The sequence below is a fragment of the Acanthopagrus latus genome, chromosome 16, assembly GCF_904848185.1.
Source record: "Acanthopagrus latus isolate v.2019 chromosome 16, fAcaLat1.1, whole genome shotgun sequence".
NCBI lineage: Eukaryota > Metazoa > Chordata > Actinopteri > Spariformes > Sparidae > Acanthopagrus > Acanthopagrus latus.
The window spans coordinates 9,337,014-9,349,443 of NC_051054.1; the positions used below are offsets into that span (position 1 = coordinate 9,337,014).

Consider the following 12,430-nt stretch of genomic DNA (forward strand, 5'->3'; position numbering starts at 1 on the left):
TTAGCAGCCCTGTGCAATTAGAGCCCTGACCACAGGCAGAGCTGGTATGTTGCATCTTGCACGAGAGAGATGTCCACTATTTGACCGTTAAGAGCCCAAAAACCAAGAATCAGCCTGTGTGAATGTTCTCCAAAGATAACACAAAAACAAGAGCTTTCTTCATGTAGCCGCATGTGTAAAGCTTTCTATTTATACTGAAGACGACAAAGAAAGTCAGGCAGAGGGCGCGAAATGCCCTGAGGCAGGCTGACTGGCCCTTGCCACCCAGGCGGTGTGTGGACATGCAGGGGCCCTGGAGCAGCCTCAGCTCCGGATGAACATGTCTCCACACAGACCTACAGGAAGAACCGAGCATCCCCCCTCTCCTTCGCTCTCTCTCATTTACACCACGTCAAGCCAACTCCCATCTCAACAACAAACTCCTATCCGCCATCCCATAAGAGGCTCTTAAATTTTGATGCTGCAAGCTAAAATGAGAGGTTGTTTTGGGGGGTGCGGAGGGGGAAAAAGTGTTACACAGGATCAATCCCACACCCTGTTTGCGCTGACAGCAGGGAGAGCTGTTGCTGCTGTTGAAGTGCGCGTCCAGGTAGTTTCCTCATGGCTGCAGGCGGTCAGGTAGCCAGGCGGTGCCAGCGGTGTGTTAAACACACACGCACTTGTCTCCAACCTGTCAGTCAGCCACCCTGCACCACATCAGACCACCGAGGTCTCATACATAATTTGGCATCAAATGAATATTTTCACAACGTCCTGGCAAAAGTGGTATTTGATGAAATATTAATTTGGTGATTAATTTTTGCATCTGATCTTCTGTCAAGTTAGATAAAAAAAAGGATGGGGTTTGTCCTGTGAAGCCAGTTGTTGAAGGGCACCTCGCTCCAACTTCACACATAAAACTTTCATTAACTGATAGAACAGGCACACTATTTTCCCCGAGTGAGATAAAAGGGAAACTTACTCCACTTTGAAAGTGAAATCAAGACATACCAAATAGGACAGACTAAAAGCACTAACATGGCTTTTTAATCTCCTGAGCAGCTTGATTGCACTTCACAATAGGCGCTAAGGACTGTTAGTGTACAGCCGGCCAGATGCAGCTAGACAAGCTGGGTCTCTTTGAGACGGTGCTGATGGGCTATTAAGTGACTCTGAATCCACAGAGAATGACTTGTAAAACATCTCAACAGTGTGACATATGTCACGAACCTTAGCAGAGATGAGAAGTTTAGTGGTGCTCTGAGAGCTTGTTCACTAAAAAGCAGTCAAGCATAAGTCAGTGGTGGCAAGGAGTCAAAACGATGACTGCTATTGTATGCGCTCAGTGAAGCAGTGCAAAAGTGAGCTCACATAATTATGTCGCATTGTATTCAAAGATTCACTCTATTTCTCAATAACGTGTGAAGAATCAGACATCATGTGTCGGGAAAAAATTTGAATTATTATAATTGAAAAATTATTTATTCCGGATTTATGGTCTGATACTGTTATTAATTAAGGTATTCTGTTCATTTTGCTCTGAGTTCTTTGAGGAAGTCTCGCACAATTACGTCTCAACACTTTTTAAGATGTGATAAAAAGTGTACATATATACATATATTCTATTTTTTAGATTGCAATATTTTTCAACTTGGACATAAATGAATAAAACTACATAAAAATAATCCCATAAATAGGCCCAGATAAACAGATCTCTTTGTGTGGTGCTGAATAAAAAATATTGATAATTTGGGAATAATGTACAACGCAGTGATTGTAAATCTTTAGTGCTCCTACGTTTACTTACAAAGTATCCTAATTAAAGTCACAGTAATTACTTTAAAGAACCTTTTCCATTCTAACAGAGATTTTATCATTTAGCAAGAGAAAGAGCGCCAGGGATTTTTCTAAGGAGGCTAACAAACATGTGAAGTTTGGGCTTGAATTTGGCAGGTGGCAAGGATGAAGACAAATGAGGGGTGCCAAGTGTTGATTTGTTTCTTCTGTGTGTGTAAATAACTTTGATCAAATATTTATAAATGTAAAACAAAAAAGAGGAAAAGTTGAGGTTATGTTTATGAACACTTGTTGCTATGGGAACTCTCTGGACCTATATGGACCTGCAGTTTGAATTATGTCATTTTGTTCCACAGAATACTTAGGTATAAAGTTTCACTAATTATGACAATAAATACACTGGTAAAATGTCTATGTGTGCGTGTGTACTGTGTGTAAGAGAAATAAGAGGGGTCAGGCCAGAGGACCTGGGTTGACAGATATATGCAGCATCATTTATGTGTAAATGTAAGAATAAAAGAAAACAAACAGTAAAATAAGCTTTCTATAAATAAGTCAAGAACCGCGAACCCACCGCCTCGCAGCACTACAACAATAACACACTTTATCTCTCACAATAAATGGGTACAAGAGAGGCCTACCTTGACAAGGTGCAGCAGCTCATACAGGTCCTCCACCTCATCTCCCTCTGTTTTACTGTAGTTTCTGCTGGTGTCCAGGCTGGAGCCCTGGATGGTGCGTCTGTACAGGGGCAGATCCATGGCTTCAGCATACAGCTCGATGGCCTGGTGGCCCACCGTCTGGTACATGTAGCTGTCCAACTCATCTGTTGCACAGAGGAAAAGACGTTTGAGCCACTGTGAGGTGATGAGATACTGATTATGTGTCTGATAAACAGTAAGAACGAGTATGTTAATTTCATGTTAATTTCAAAAGGTAACAAGCTCATGTTAGAACTGACAGACAGGGTATAGGCTATGTAATATTGGTATATTGCTATAGATTTAATCAAACTACACAACTGTGATTATATTGGAGATTTAGAACAATGACAGTTAAAACATACACCATCTAAACCATTTATTACACATTCATATGCCACTGGGACAGCTGGACCTACCAAATAGTTACACTGAGATCCATGTTGTCAGAAACACAGCAAATGGAATAACATAGCCAACATATCTATGAATACATAAGTGAAGCTTATTCAAACTCAAATCATAACCATTACAATTGTCGTTTGTTTTATTCTGAAAAGTACCATAATGAAATAAAAATGGCACTGTGCCGGCATGAAAAAAACAAGCCTTTCAAAATAAAATTTTATTGAATGAAAGAAAAACTCCAATAAACATCAGTCACCATGAAAAGTTAATTTTATTATGTTCTTTTGTGTTTTGTATGATTCACTTACTTACAGACTATGTTGAATTCCATTCAAGGGGAACCAAACAGTGCATACTAGATGATGACAGTACTAATAACTTCATTTAATGTGTTATAACTGAGCTGGTATCAATCTTCCTTTCAGCCAAGGTAACCATGGACTGTAGCGGGGATGTAACTAATGATCATTTTCATTATCATTTAATATGCCTATTAATTTTCTCGTGTTTGGTCCGTAAAACATCAGAAAATAAAGAAAATGTACATAGTCATGTCCAGTCATTTAGTGATGTCTTCACTTGGTCTGATTCTTTGACAGATAGTCATAAACTTCCAACATATTCGCTACACGTTTAAAGGATTATTCAGTTTAATTTTCAGCTGATTAAATATTTGACCTTATAGTTGCAGCTCTGAGCCACAGCATATCATCTGGCATGCAGCAAGCACTCCTGTGGGATTTTGGTGAACATAAAGTTCTGCAGTACTTTGTCCATGTGCAGTTCACAGTTTGCTGGTCCGCAGAAGTGCAGCTGCCTGGCCCACATTGGCCAGCCTGCCCCTGTACATCATAAACCCAGGCGGCGCATCTTCCTCACCTGTGTTAGCCGGGCGGAGGTTGGCCAGGGCTACGATCTGGTGGCCAGCAGCAACACACTGCATCATGTTGTAGCAGCTGTCTTTGCCCCCACTGAAACACAGCATGAGAAATGGGCGCAGAGGTAAGGCTGCATTTGAATCATTAAGATGCAGAGCTATACATTATCACGGTATGTGTGTGTGATGAAGTGGTATTAATATTCAGTGATGAGGAACCTGGTTGTGGCTGTACTGAGGATGCTCTATTCAAAACCACCTTTACTACTGTGCCACTCTTGTACTTCTTCGTTGTTGTTTTTTTACTTTTATACCTTATAGTCGATAACTCACGACTTGTACAAGAGACATAGTATAGTCTGGGTTTGAACAAACTCCACGGAGGTTATAAAACACCTGAGACTGCATAGGGACAGGTTGTCTTGCATGTCTTCACAGCAATACATCTGAGATGCTGTTAGTGGCATGCTAGCAAAAACAACCGTGACTTATCGGACAGACCGTTTAAACGGAGAAGAGCGTTTACCTTATCAACGCGACCACTTTCATCGTCTTATTTTTTCTCTCAAGCGCTTTATGACGTCAACGTATTCGCGATAGCGGTGCACAAAGTGACAGCTGAGCTCTGCAAACCGGTGCATGTACACAACAACATGTGAGAGCTAGACTTCCGGGTTGGTAGAGGACCCATCTATATATTAAGCTGCCTTCAAATATGCCTGATAGAAAATGGCCAGAAAACTGGCATTTTTTCTCGTTCTGTTCATTTTCACATGTGCTTAATACACACACGGCCATAATGAAGTGAAGCAAGCAAAACAATTGAGAATTAAGGTTGGTTACATAACTACAGCTAAATAAGGGTTTAAGGAAACAAGCCGGTGACAAAAAATCCTTGAAAAACATACAGAACTTAAGTGAGTAAATTAATAGTAATACATAAAATGACTAATGTCAATGAATAAAAGACTAAGCAAATGTTATGAAAACAGATAAATAAATAACAATGTAACCTCTCTTTCGCACAACACAACAGGGCATGCAAACAACAATTCGGGCAGACCTAGTGTGGGTACATGTGCACTGTTTTTATTTTTATTCATCTTAAATTTGAATGAATTGTAAAGCATCAAATTTGAATGAAACAATTCTTTGACTGTTTTTTTGTGTCATTTCAACCATATACAGCCACATGAAAACCACATGCAAACAGTGCAATAAATACTTAGATAAATATGTTATTACATTTTAATGTATGATATTTCGACATATGGTATAAGCTAAAACACATTTTACATGTGCTTGATTAAAAGTTGCATGTGGTTTGGGGACATGTTGTCACATTTTACATGTGAAAACATGAATCTGAGTTCTCTTAAACTCACCATTCTCAAAGCAAATTTCATAAACTGCCATTTAAAGTACCGTCGAGGCACAGTGTACTGTAATGTAATCAAAGTGGATATGTGGTGTAACTCTAACACTGACACTAACACACATCCTTTGCCTCTATGTGTCTCAAGAGAGGCCCAAAGGTCCATGCACCGGTATTCACACACAGGTTGCACTTTTCCTCTGAGGGAGCCCTATTTTGCTCAGAGGAAAGCCTTTGATGCTCTTTTTGCTCTCTGTTGTTGTGCCAGAGCAGAATAATTGCACGGCTTTTGTGTGCTTCCCTCACCTTCTACCCCTAAGCAGGCTAACGGCAACTGATTTTGTTTGAGTGTACAAAATTGAGAGAGACGTCTCTTCATCCCATCGCTTTTAACTAGGTTCCCTTTTTTGTTTTTGTTTGTTTTGTTTTGTTTTATTCATCCTTTATATATGGTAAAATCTACAACCTGCAGATGAGCACCATTTGCATTGTGGCACAGGCGGTAGAGACTGAGAACAGGGTTTACTTTTCTATTGGATGGATATGCTCTAAATTCACTTGACGTTTTCTTTTTGTTCCTAAGTTTTGTTAAAAGGTGTGTTAATACTCTATATCATGATGTCCTACATTCAGAGTATTTTCCTTCTTCCTTGTTCCTTTGTTTCCTTCTTTGTTCAGTATTTGTTCATTTCTCCTTGATTCATTATTATTTTATCAGTTCGTGTGGCTACAATAAAAATGTAAACTTCCATGACTATTTTATTGAGACACTGGGACAGGCAATATTCATCCTCTGTCCCCGGACAGGGAAGCTAAAATAAATCAGTGCATCACAACAACAAATAAGAACTACAAATACATTTGTAAAATGAATACATCACAAAGTGTTGGAAAATTTCATTTGGCAGAATGAGTGATCCAGTGTTCAAAGTGTATCTTTAACATGTGGGTTTGAAAAATGGCCATGTCTTGGAGAGAGCAGGACACATCCCTCTGGGTCTGGTTGTCCTTCAGTTTTGTGAACTCATTAATATATCATCTATGTTTTCCAATTTTGTGGGTAATACTTTATAATACAGCCTCAATGCCTCTGGTAATTTCCATTAATGCACAGGCCGATATGACCAGCTTCAAATTGCGTCACTTACCACTTTTAATTTATGTAGTTTATTACCCAGACAAATAAAGAAGGTGTGTGTTGTTCCGGCTTTATTTGTGGCAGCATTTTGCTGACGTAAAAGAGCGTTTTATGTCCGTATTGTTGGTGCGATGGGGATAAAAAGTGTTGATGGATAGCCCAACTGAGACACAGCCAATGGACGTGAATATGAGACGCATAAATATGAAAGCAAGGCAGCGGGAATCAAATGACACCCTTGGCCTTTTCTTAAAGGAGCATGTGCATATGACAGGTGATTTACACAGACACACAAACTAATTTTTGTCGCACAAGGACACAAAAACTTTGGGGCGTAATGAGAAACTAAGGCCTCAAATCACACAGCGATAAATTGAGTGTCAGAACAGGCCAGCCAAGGTTGCACGCTGAGTGGCCAGAATACAGACACACACACACACACACACACACACACAAGAGCACACATACACATATTTCTGGTCCCATCAACAACATGACAAAGCAAGTACATGTGCTGCACAGTACACAGTGCGTCATGTATACTTCCCTCTGAATAGGAATGGTGGGTTGTGGGTATTTGCAAAATATTTTCTTGTAATGTGTGTGGAATATTCATTTTCTTTGATTAAACATGACAGAGTAAGCAGGCACAATTTTAAACAAAACTTTGTGCGTGATTTTGTAGTCTAAAATGGTACATATGATGGATGATTTGCAAGTGTGGAGCCACTCAGTATTTTGACGAGGGACCATGGTCTTCCAAAATTAGTAAACGCAGCACCACTGGTTGTTTTAAAGACCTCGGTATATATCCAGCTGTTATCGTGGCACCAAAAAACTGATATTATTGACAAGAAGTCTGTGTGGCGACAAAACAGGGTGTTTTAAGCCAAAACATTGTGTTGGTCTCACCCTAACTGAGTTTTTTTTTTTTTTTTTTTAACCTAACTAGAGCATAGGCACAGCATTGTGACAAGAAAAAAGTGTCAAATTGAATGTAAGAAAGGTCAATTTTAAAGTAATTATTATTCTGCCAACTGCATTCTCAAACGACTACAACCCTGTATGATTTTCTGTCAAATAGAGGCTGATTAATAACGACAGAGGCAAACATGTGCTACTGGACTCTAGTAGCTTAATTAGAACATTTCATTTTCTGAGTATTTTTCATTTGTCTCAAAGGAGCGTGAGCAACAAAATTTATCCAAATTTCCTCTCATCTAAGTGACATTAGCAACTGATGTCAAACAGAACTTTCTGCTATGGCTCAAGCCAACGTACAGTTCCTATTCTGACTTTATGCTGAACACAAATTGGATTTGAATTTAACTGTAGTTTGGAGTTTCAGCTGAGCCACAAATATGTAGCGGGGGATACAGAGAATGCGGTGCCAAATTAAAGATGTTTGCCTGGAACATCTGGCAGTCCAGTTCTTTTTCCTGGACCTTACAGCGTGCATCAATGTCTACCCAATTGTCAGAGGTTTACGTTAAAAAAGAAGCATTAAAAAATGTTAACTTCCTTAGCTATAAGTAGTGAGAAAAACCCCCCCAGAAAACTCATGCTAAATATAAATGAAGTTCAGTGAGAGCTGGTGACAGCCAAATGTTATCTCCGAACAGTGATAAATTTGCACTCAAGTGAGTGGCTGAGAGCAGTCCCGTGTATTCTTAACTCTATTCCACTCTGGTGTTGCCTCCATCAGGGGCTCATTTTCCAAAGAACTATCAACATAATGATACCTCTTTAGGGCCTAACCACATCCAAATCAGTTAGTAAACAACCCAAACGGGGATCTGTACACATTTTTACAGACAATTAACTGTTATCACGAGGGGCCCAAATGGATTAGTAGGCTCATTAATGTCTGAGGCTAATCGGTCCTTGATTGGAAATGTGGGAGAATGTGAAATAAAGTCGCGGTTTGATCCAAATTGTGTTTGATCATGGCAGCGTCTTTAACAACAGCCCCAGTCTGCAAACAGTAATTGAGTTTTTTTTTTTTTCCCCTCTAAATCCCTCAATTGAAAATCTGGCTTTTACCCCTGTTCCATTTGGCATCTGAACTACATAGAGCATTAAAAACGGATGAAATATGTTTTGCCTCCTAAGCCGCTGCTCTTTTGTGAAAGCCCTGAGATCATTTTGCTGATAACTATTATTTGGTGTTTCGAAATAATAAATATCTCTGGTTAGGAAAAGTGGTGCTGATTCAGTGCTGCCTGTATTTATATTGGGTATTTTGACCCTACGTTAATTGATTTGGCAGCCAATTTAATTAAGGGGTTTTGCGAACATTTCACATCCCTAATATATTATGACAGTGAAAAATAGATTGAAGTGGAAAAAGAGTCGCACTGTACAATCAACTACAATCAAACAATCTGTTATCCTCCTGAAGGGGGTCCACATTGTTTTTCTTGAGAATAATTTAATAGCAGTAATATGAGTTTTGAAGAAAGTCCAAGCAAGTTAGGAATATGTGGACAATTTTTTATTATTATTGTTATTAAACAAAGACAGCCATGATGCTGGGGGCGCATGGCATGCTAACATGCTAAAGTTTAGCATGTATAATGGTCCATCTGTGGCTGAATGATCTACCATCTGACAACTAAAAACTGTTTTGGAGTCAGTAGTCAGTATTTCTGTGCGATGTATCATGCTCTACATTTAACCATGTTTAATCTGGAGGTATAAATATACACCACAAATGTAAGTGAGAGGCTCAAAAAGTATTTCTGCATCAATCAAGATTTTCAAAAATAAATAAAACAGTCAGTCTGACCCCTCCAACTCTACAGGAAAAGAGACTTTCCAACATTCAAAAAAAAAAAAAAAAAAACCAACTCAGCCAACCATCCGTAAGTACAAATGCAATATCCTGAATACTTCTCCTTGATTCTGAAATTGTCTTGCCCTGCTTCTAGCATCCTCAGATCAAATTATGGTTTCGGTGGTTGAGCCCTGTGAAGCTGCCGCCAAAAGGATGTGGTCCATTACAGTACGCCACCATTCCACTAATTGTGAGGCAGCCAAAGCGAAGTTGCACGCACTGCTATCACCTGGCCCTGCTGCCAATTGCTGCTCTACGTACAGGATCTTCAGTCTAATGGCTTACAGAGACAGTAATTCAAACGGCTGGACATTTAGCTTCCAAGCCCTGTAATATAAACTATATACTTAGAATAAAAAAAAAAATGTATGTACCTGTCTCCACCGGCAAACCATCATTACAAGCCCTACTAATATATCACGTCTTAAACAAAACTCTTAGAATAATACATGTATGAACATATCATATCATTATTTCTAGACAAAACAAACTGAAAAGATGATGGTTATTTTTCTTTCCGTGCATCTTCACTCATCACTCGCATTTAAAGGATCAATTCTGGCTTTGGCTTTGTAAATAAATGCTGTAACTGAGCTGACTGAGTATTACAATGGCGAAAATACTTTTTTTTTTTAATCTGTAAATTGTCTGGTGGGGAATCTGTAATTAGTTCGTCTGCTCTCTGACATACAATCCTCGGACAGTTTCCCCTCGCCGCCGACAAACACAATCCTAATCCAGGAAACAGCCTGCAATCAGAATATTGGAGTTGACATCAGAGGTAGCCACAGAGGCGATTCCCACACACCCCTCCCATAGCTTCAAAGGTCTTCCTGGGCCTGTTACGGGTTCCCCTCGTGATGAAGTGTGACACTCCACAAACACAAAAGCCCCAGCCCTCTCGCGGGTCCGCTTTGCTTTTCTTGGAACGCTCCGGTCTGACCAACGCCAAGTCAACTTGGCGGTTGTCAAAACAGGCCCCATATCTCTGAAGAGTGCGTGTGTGTGTGTTGTCTGCGTGGTAATGTGTTGAGCGTGTGTAGATAGCTCGTCAGGAGTCGCAGGGCCGCTGTCTGCGTGTGAGGCGCTGCCTGTGTGTGGGTATGTGTGTGTTTGCCTCCACCTTGGAATGATGTCATGTGCGCCCATAATCAAAGCCACCACCTGGTTGTCTGTGGGAGTTGCCGGTTTGCCAAAACCCCTCCGCGCAAAGGTCTCCGGAGACAAATGATTTAGTAATGTTGTTTTTTTTCCCCCTTCCATCTGAAGATCAAACATCATCGTCGCCACAACGTTTGAGCCCCAGATTATTTTACCTTTTTTTTTCTTACAGTTATTTCTCGATCGAGCCATCCTCAAACATTCTGGTTCTGATTTTGTTTCCTTTATTTTCAACCTAACTAGCTCGTCCCTCCTTTCATTTTCTACCCTCTCTCCCTCTTTCTTCCTCTGCCCCCACTTTTTTCTTTCATCCATCTACCTACCCTCCTTGGCGGTCAGTTTTTTTTTTTTTTTTCCCCTGCAGTAAGACGTCACCTGGGCTGAATGGCTGGCCGCAGCTAAGCCAGGCCAGCAAGACTTGCCTGCCAGAACACAGCGAGCCCGGGTCTGCCATTTGTCTTGTGGTTTCTGAGTTGGGGATATTTGTCTAACGTGCTGTCCAATGTCAACACTGGCTCTAAATACCCCCGCTGCTGCACGAAGTGGGCTTCCTTAGGGAGGATAAGGATTAATGCTGGGGTTGGAGATGAAATAGAGGCAGAGGAGGAGGAGGACAGAGCAGGGATGAGCACTGAGGAAAAAAAGGGATTGATCAAGGCAGGCAACTGTGTGTGTTGATGACAAGCTAGCGGAGGAGAAAGATGAAAAGAAAGAAAGAGGCATTCAGCCGTGGATTTGTGTGGAGTTATCTTCCTCAGTACGGGAGCAATTTGTAGAATAAAATGCAAAATAAAAAACATTTTTCCATATAGAGAAGTTTCTTAAAATAAACCATCTTCTCCTACACTTCCCCAGCCACAGAATGCACACAGAGGGTTAACCGTCCTAGAGCCGTGACAGGCCCCCGCGTGAAAGATAGCCTCCGATCATTCAGAACCATTTCCAAACCTGTGACTAACCATAAATAACAAACAAAATCCAAGGCCTCCCACCAGCGTTAACGCCGGCAGCACCAGATGAGAAACTGTCGGCTAGATAGGAGATGACCTCAAGTTTACGGCCTAAAACCTGTTGATCCTGAGCAATTGATTGTCAACCGTACGAGAGGGCCCCCGACTCCATCAATCCCCCCCCTCTCCGCCACCGTCTCAGCAAGAATGAGATGAATTCTAGCAGCGATTCTGCCATGAGAAGCACATCAGTGGCCTCTGCCTTCTCTTTTATGAGGCAAATTCCATACACTGGGCCCAATATTCCCGGTTACTGGAGTCTGGTGATTAAAGTGTATAAAAAAAGGGGGCAGCACCACTAAAAGGCAGTGATTTAGTGAGCTGTCACCCCAGTTCAGGCGGGGCAACAAGTTCAAGTCCCAGCAGGAGGGTTGTAATGAAAATGAAACAAGGAACGAGACGGTGTTAGGGAGGAGAGGTTGGAGGGCCGGAGGGTCAAAGGGTGGTGAAGGGGTAGGGGGCGAGAGTGGGACGGGGGTTGTCTGGAGGGTGATGATGACAGTGGTGCATCGATTCAGACTTCCAGTTTGTGGACGTGGGTAAACACGATCTTCTTGTCCACTGATTACAAATGGTGTAGAGATAATGTTTAAAGAATGCCATAAGTTTAAAGATTGATTACCTACCGCAGGTAAGACATTGAGGTCCATTTATTTCTCTGTGGTATGAAAACAAACAACCCCTGGGAAAAAAATCATCATCACATGACATTGCCCGAGTTGAAGACTTTACCAGATGGTATGAATTTAAAGGGTCACCCCACCAATTTGACACATTAAGTGTGTTTACAGGTCTTGGGGGGTACTACTGCATATGTGAAGAAAGCAGCACAAAGCGCCACAGGATGAAACTGCATGTGTATTCGAGTGATGCACCTCAGTGGCTGAGTTGCATTGTGGGCAATGTAGGCCAGGTACAGTGCAGTAACTTTGTTAGCTGGTTCCCTTAGAACAGCTTTAGGGGTGTTGGACGGCATATTTTCTTCATTTTGACTAGATAGCTGTTTAACCTCGTTGTCAGTCTTCATGCTAAGCTAAGTTAAACTAACCGGCTGCTGGCTCCAGCTGGCTGCAGGTACATATCTCCTGAATAGCTGTGAGAGTGGTACTAATCTTCTCATCCCACTATCAGCATGAAAACATAAATGG

General features: G+C 41.1%; 1 protein-coding gene across 2 annotated transcripts in view; it reads right to left on the reverse strand.

Moving 5' to 3' along the window:
• dph6 (diphthamine biosynthesis 6) overlaps window positions 1-4,441 on the reverse strand; it is a 59,928-nt gene extending 55,487 nt beyond the window's left edge. For both annotated transcript variants that reach the window (XM_037072115.1, XM_037072116.1), the window contains exons 1-3: window positions 4,289-4,441; window positions 3,765-3,856; window positions 2,418-2,602 (exon numbers count right to left, since the gene is read on the reverse strand). In XM_037072115.1, coding sequence (XP_036928010.1) covers window positions 2,418-2,602; window positions 3,765-3,856; window positions 4,289-4,311 — 300 coding nt within the window. In that variant the 5' untranslated portion in view covers window positions 4,312-4,441. The remainder of the gene's footprint in view (window positions 1-2,417; window positions 2,603-3,764; window positions 3,857-4,288) is intronic.
• Window positions 4,442-12,430: the final 7,989 nt, after the last annotated feature.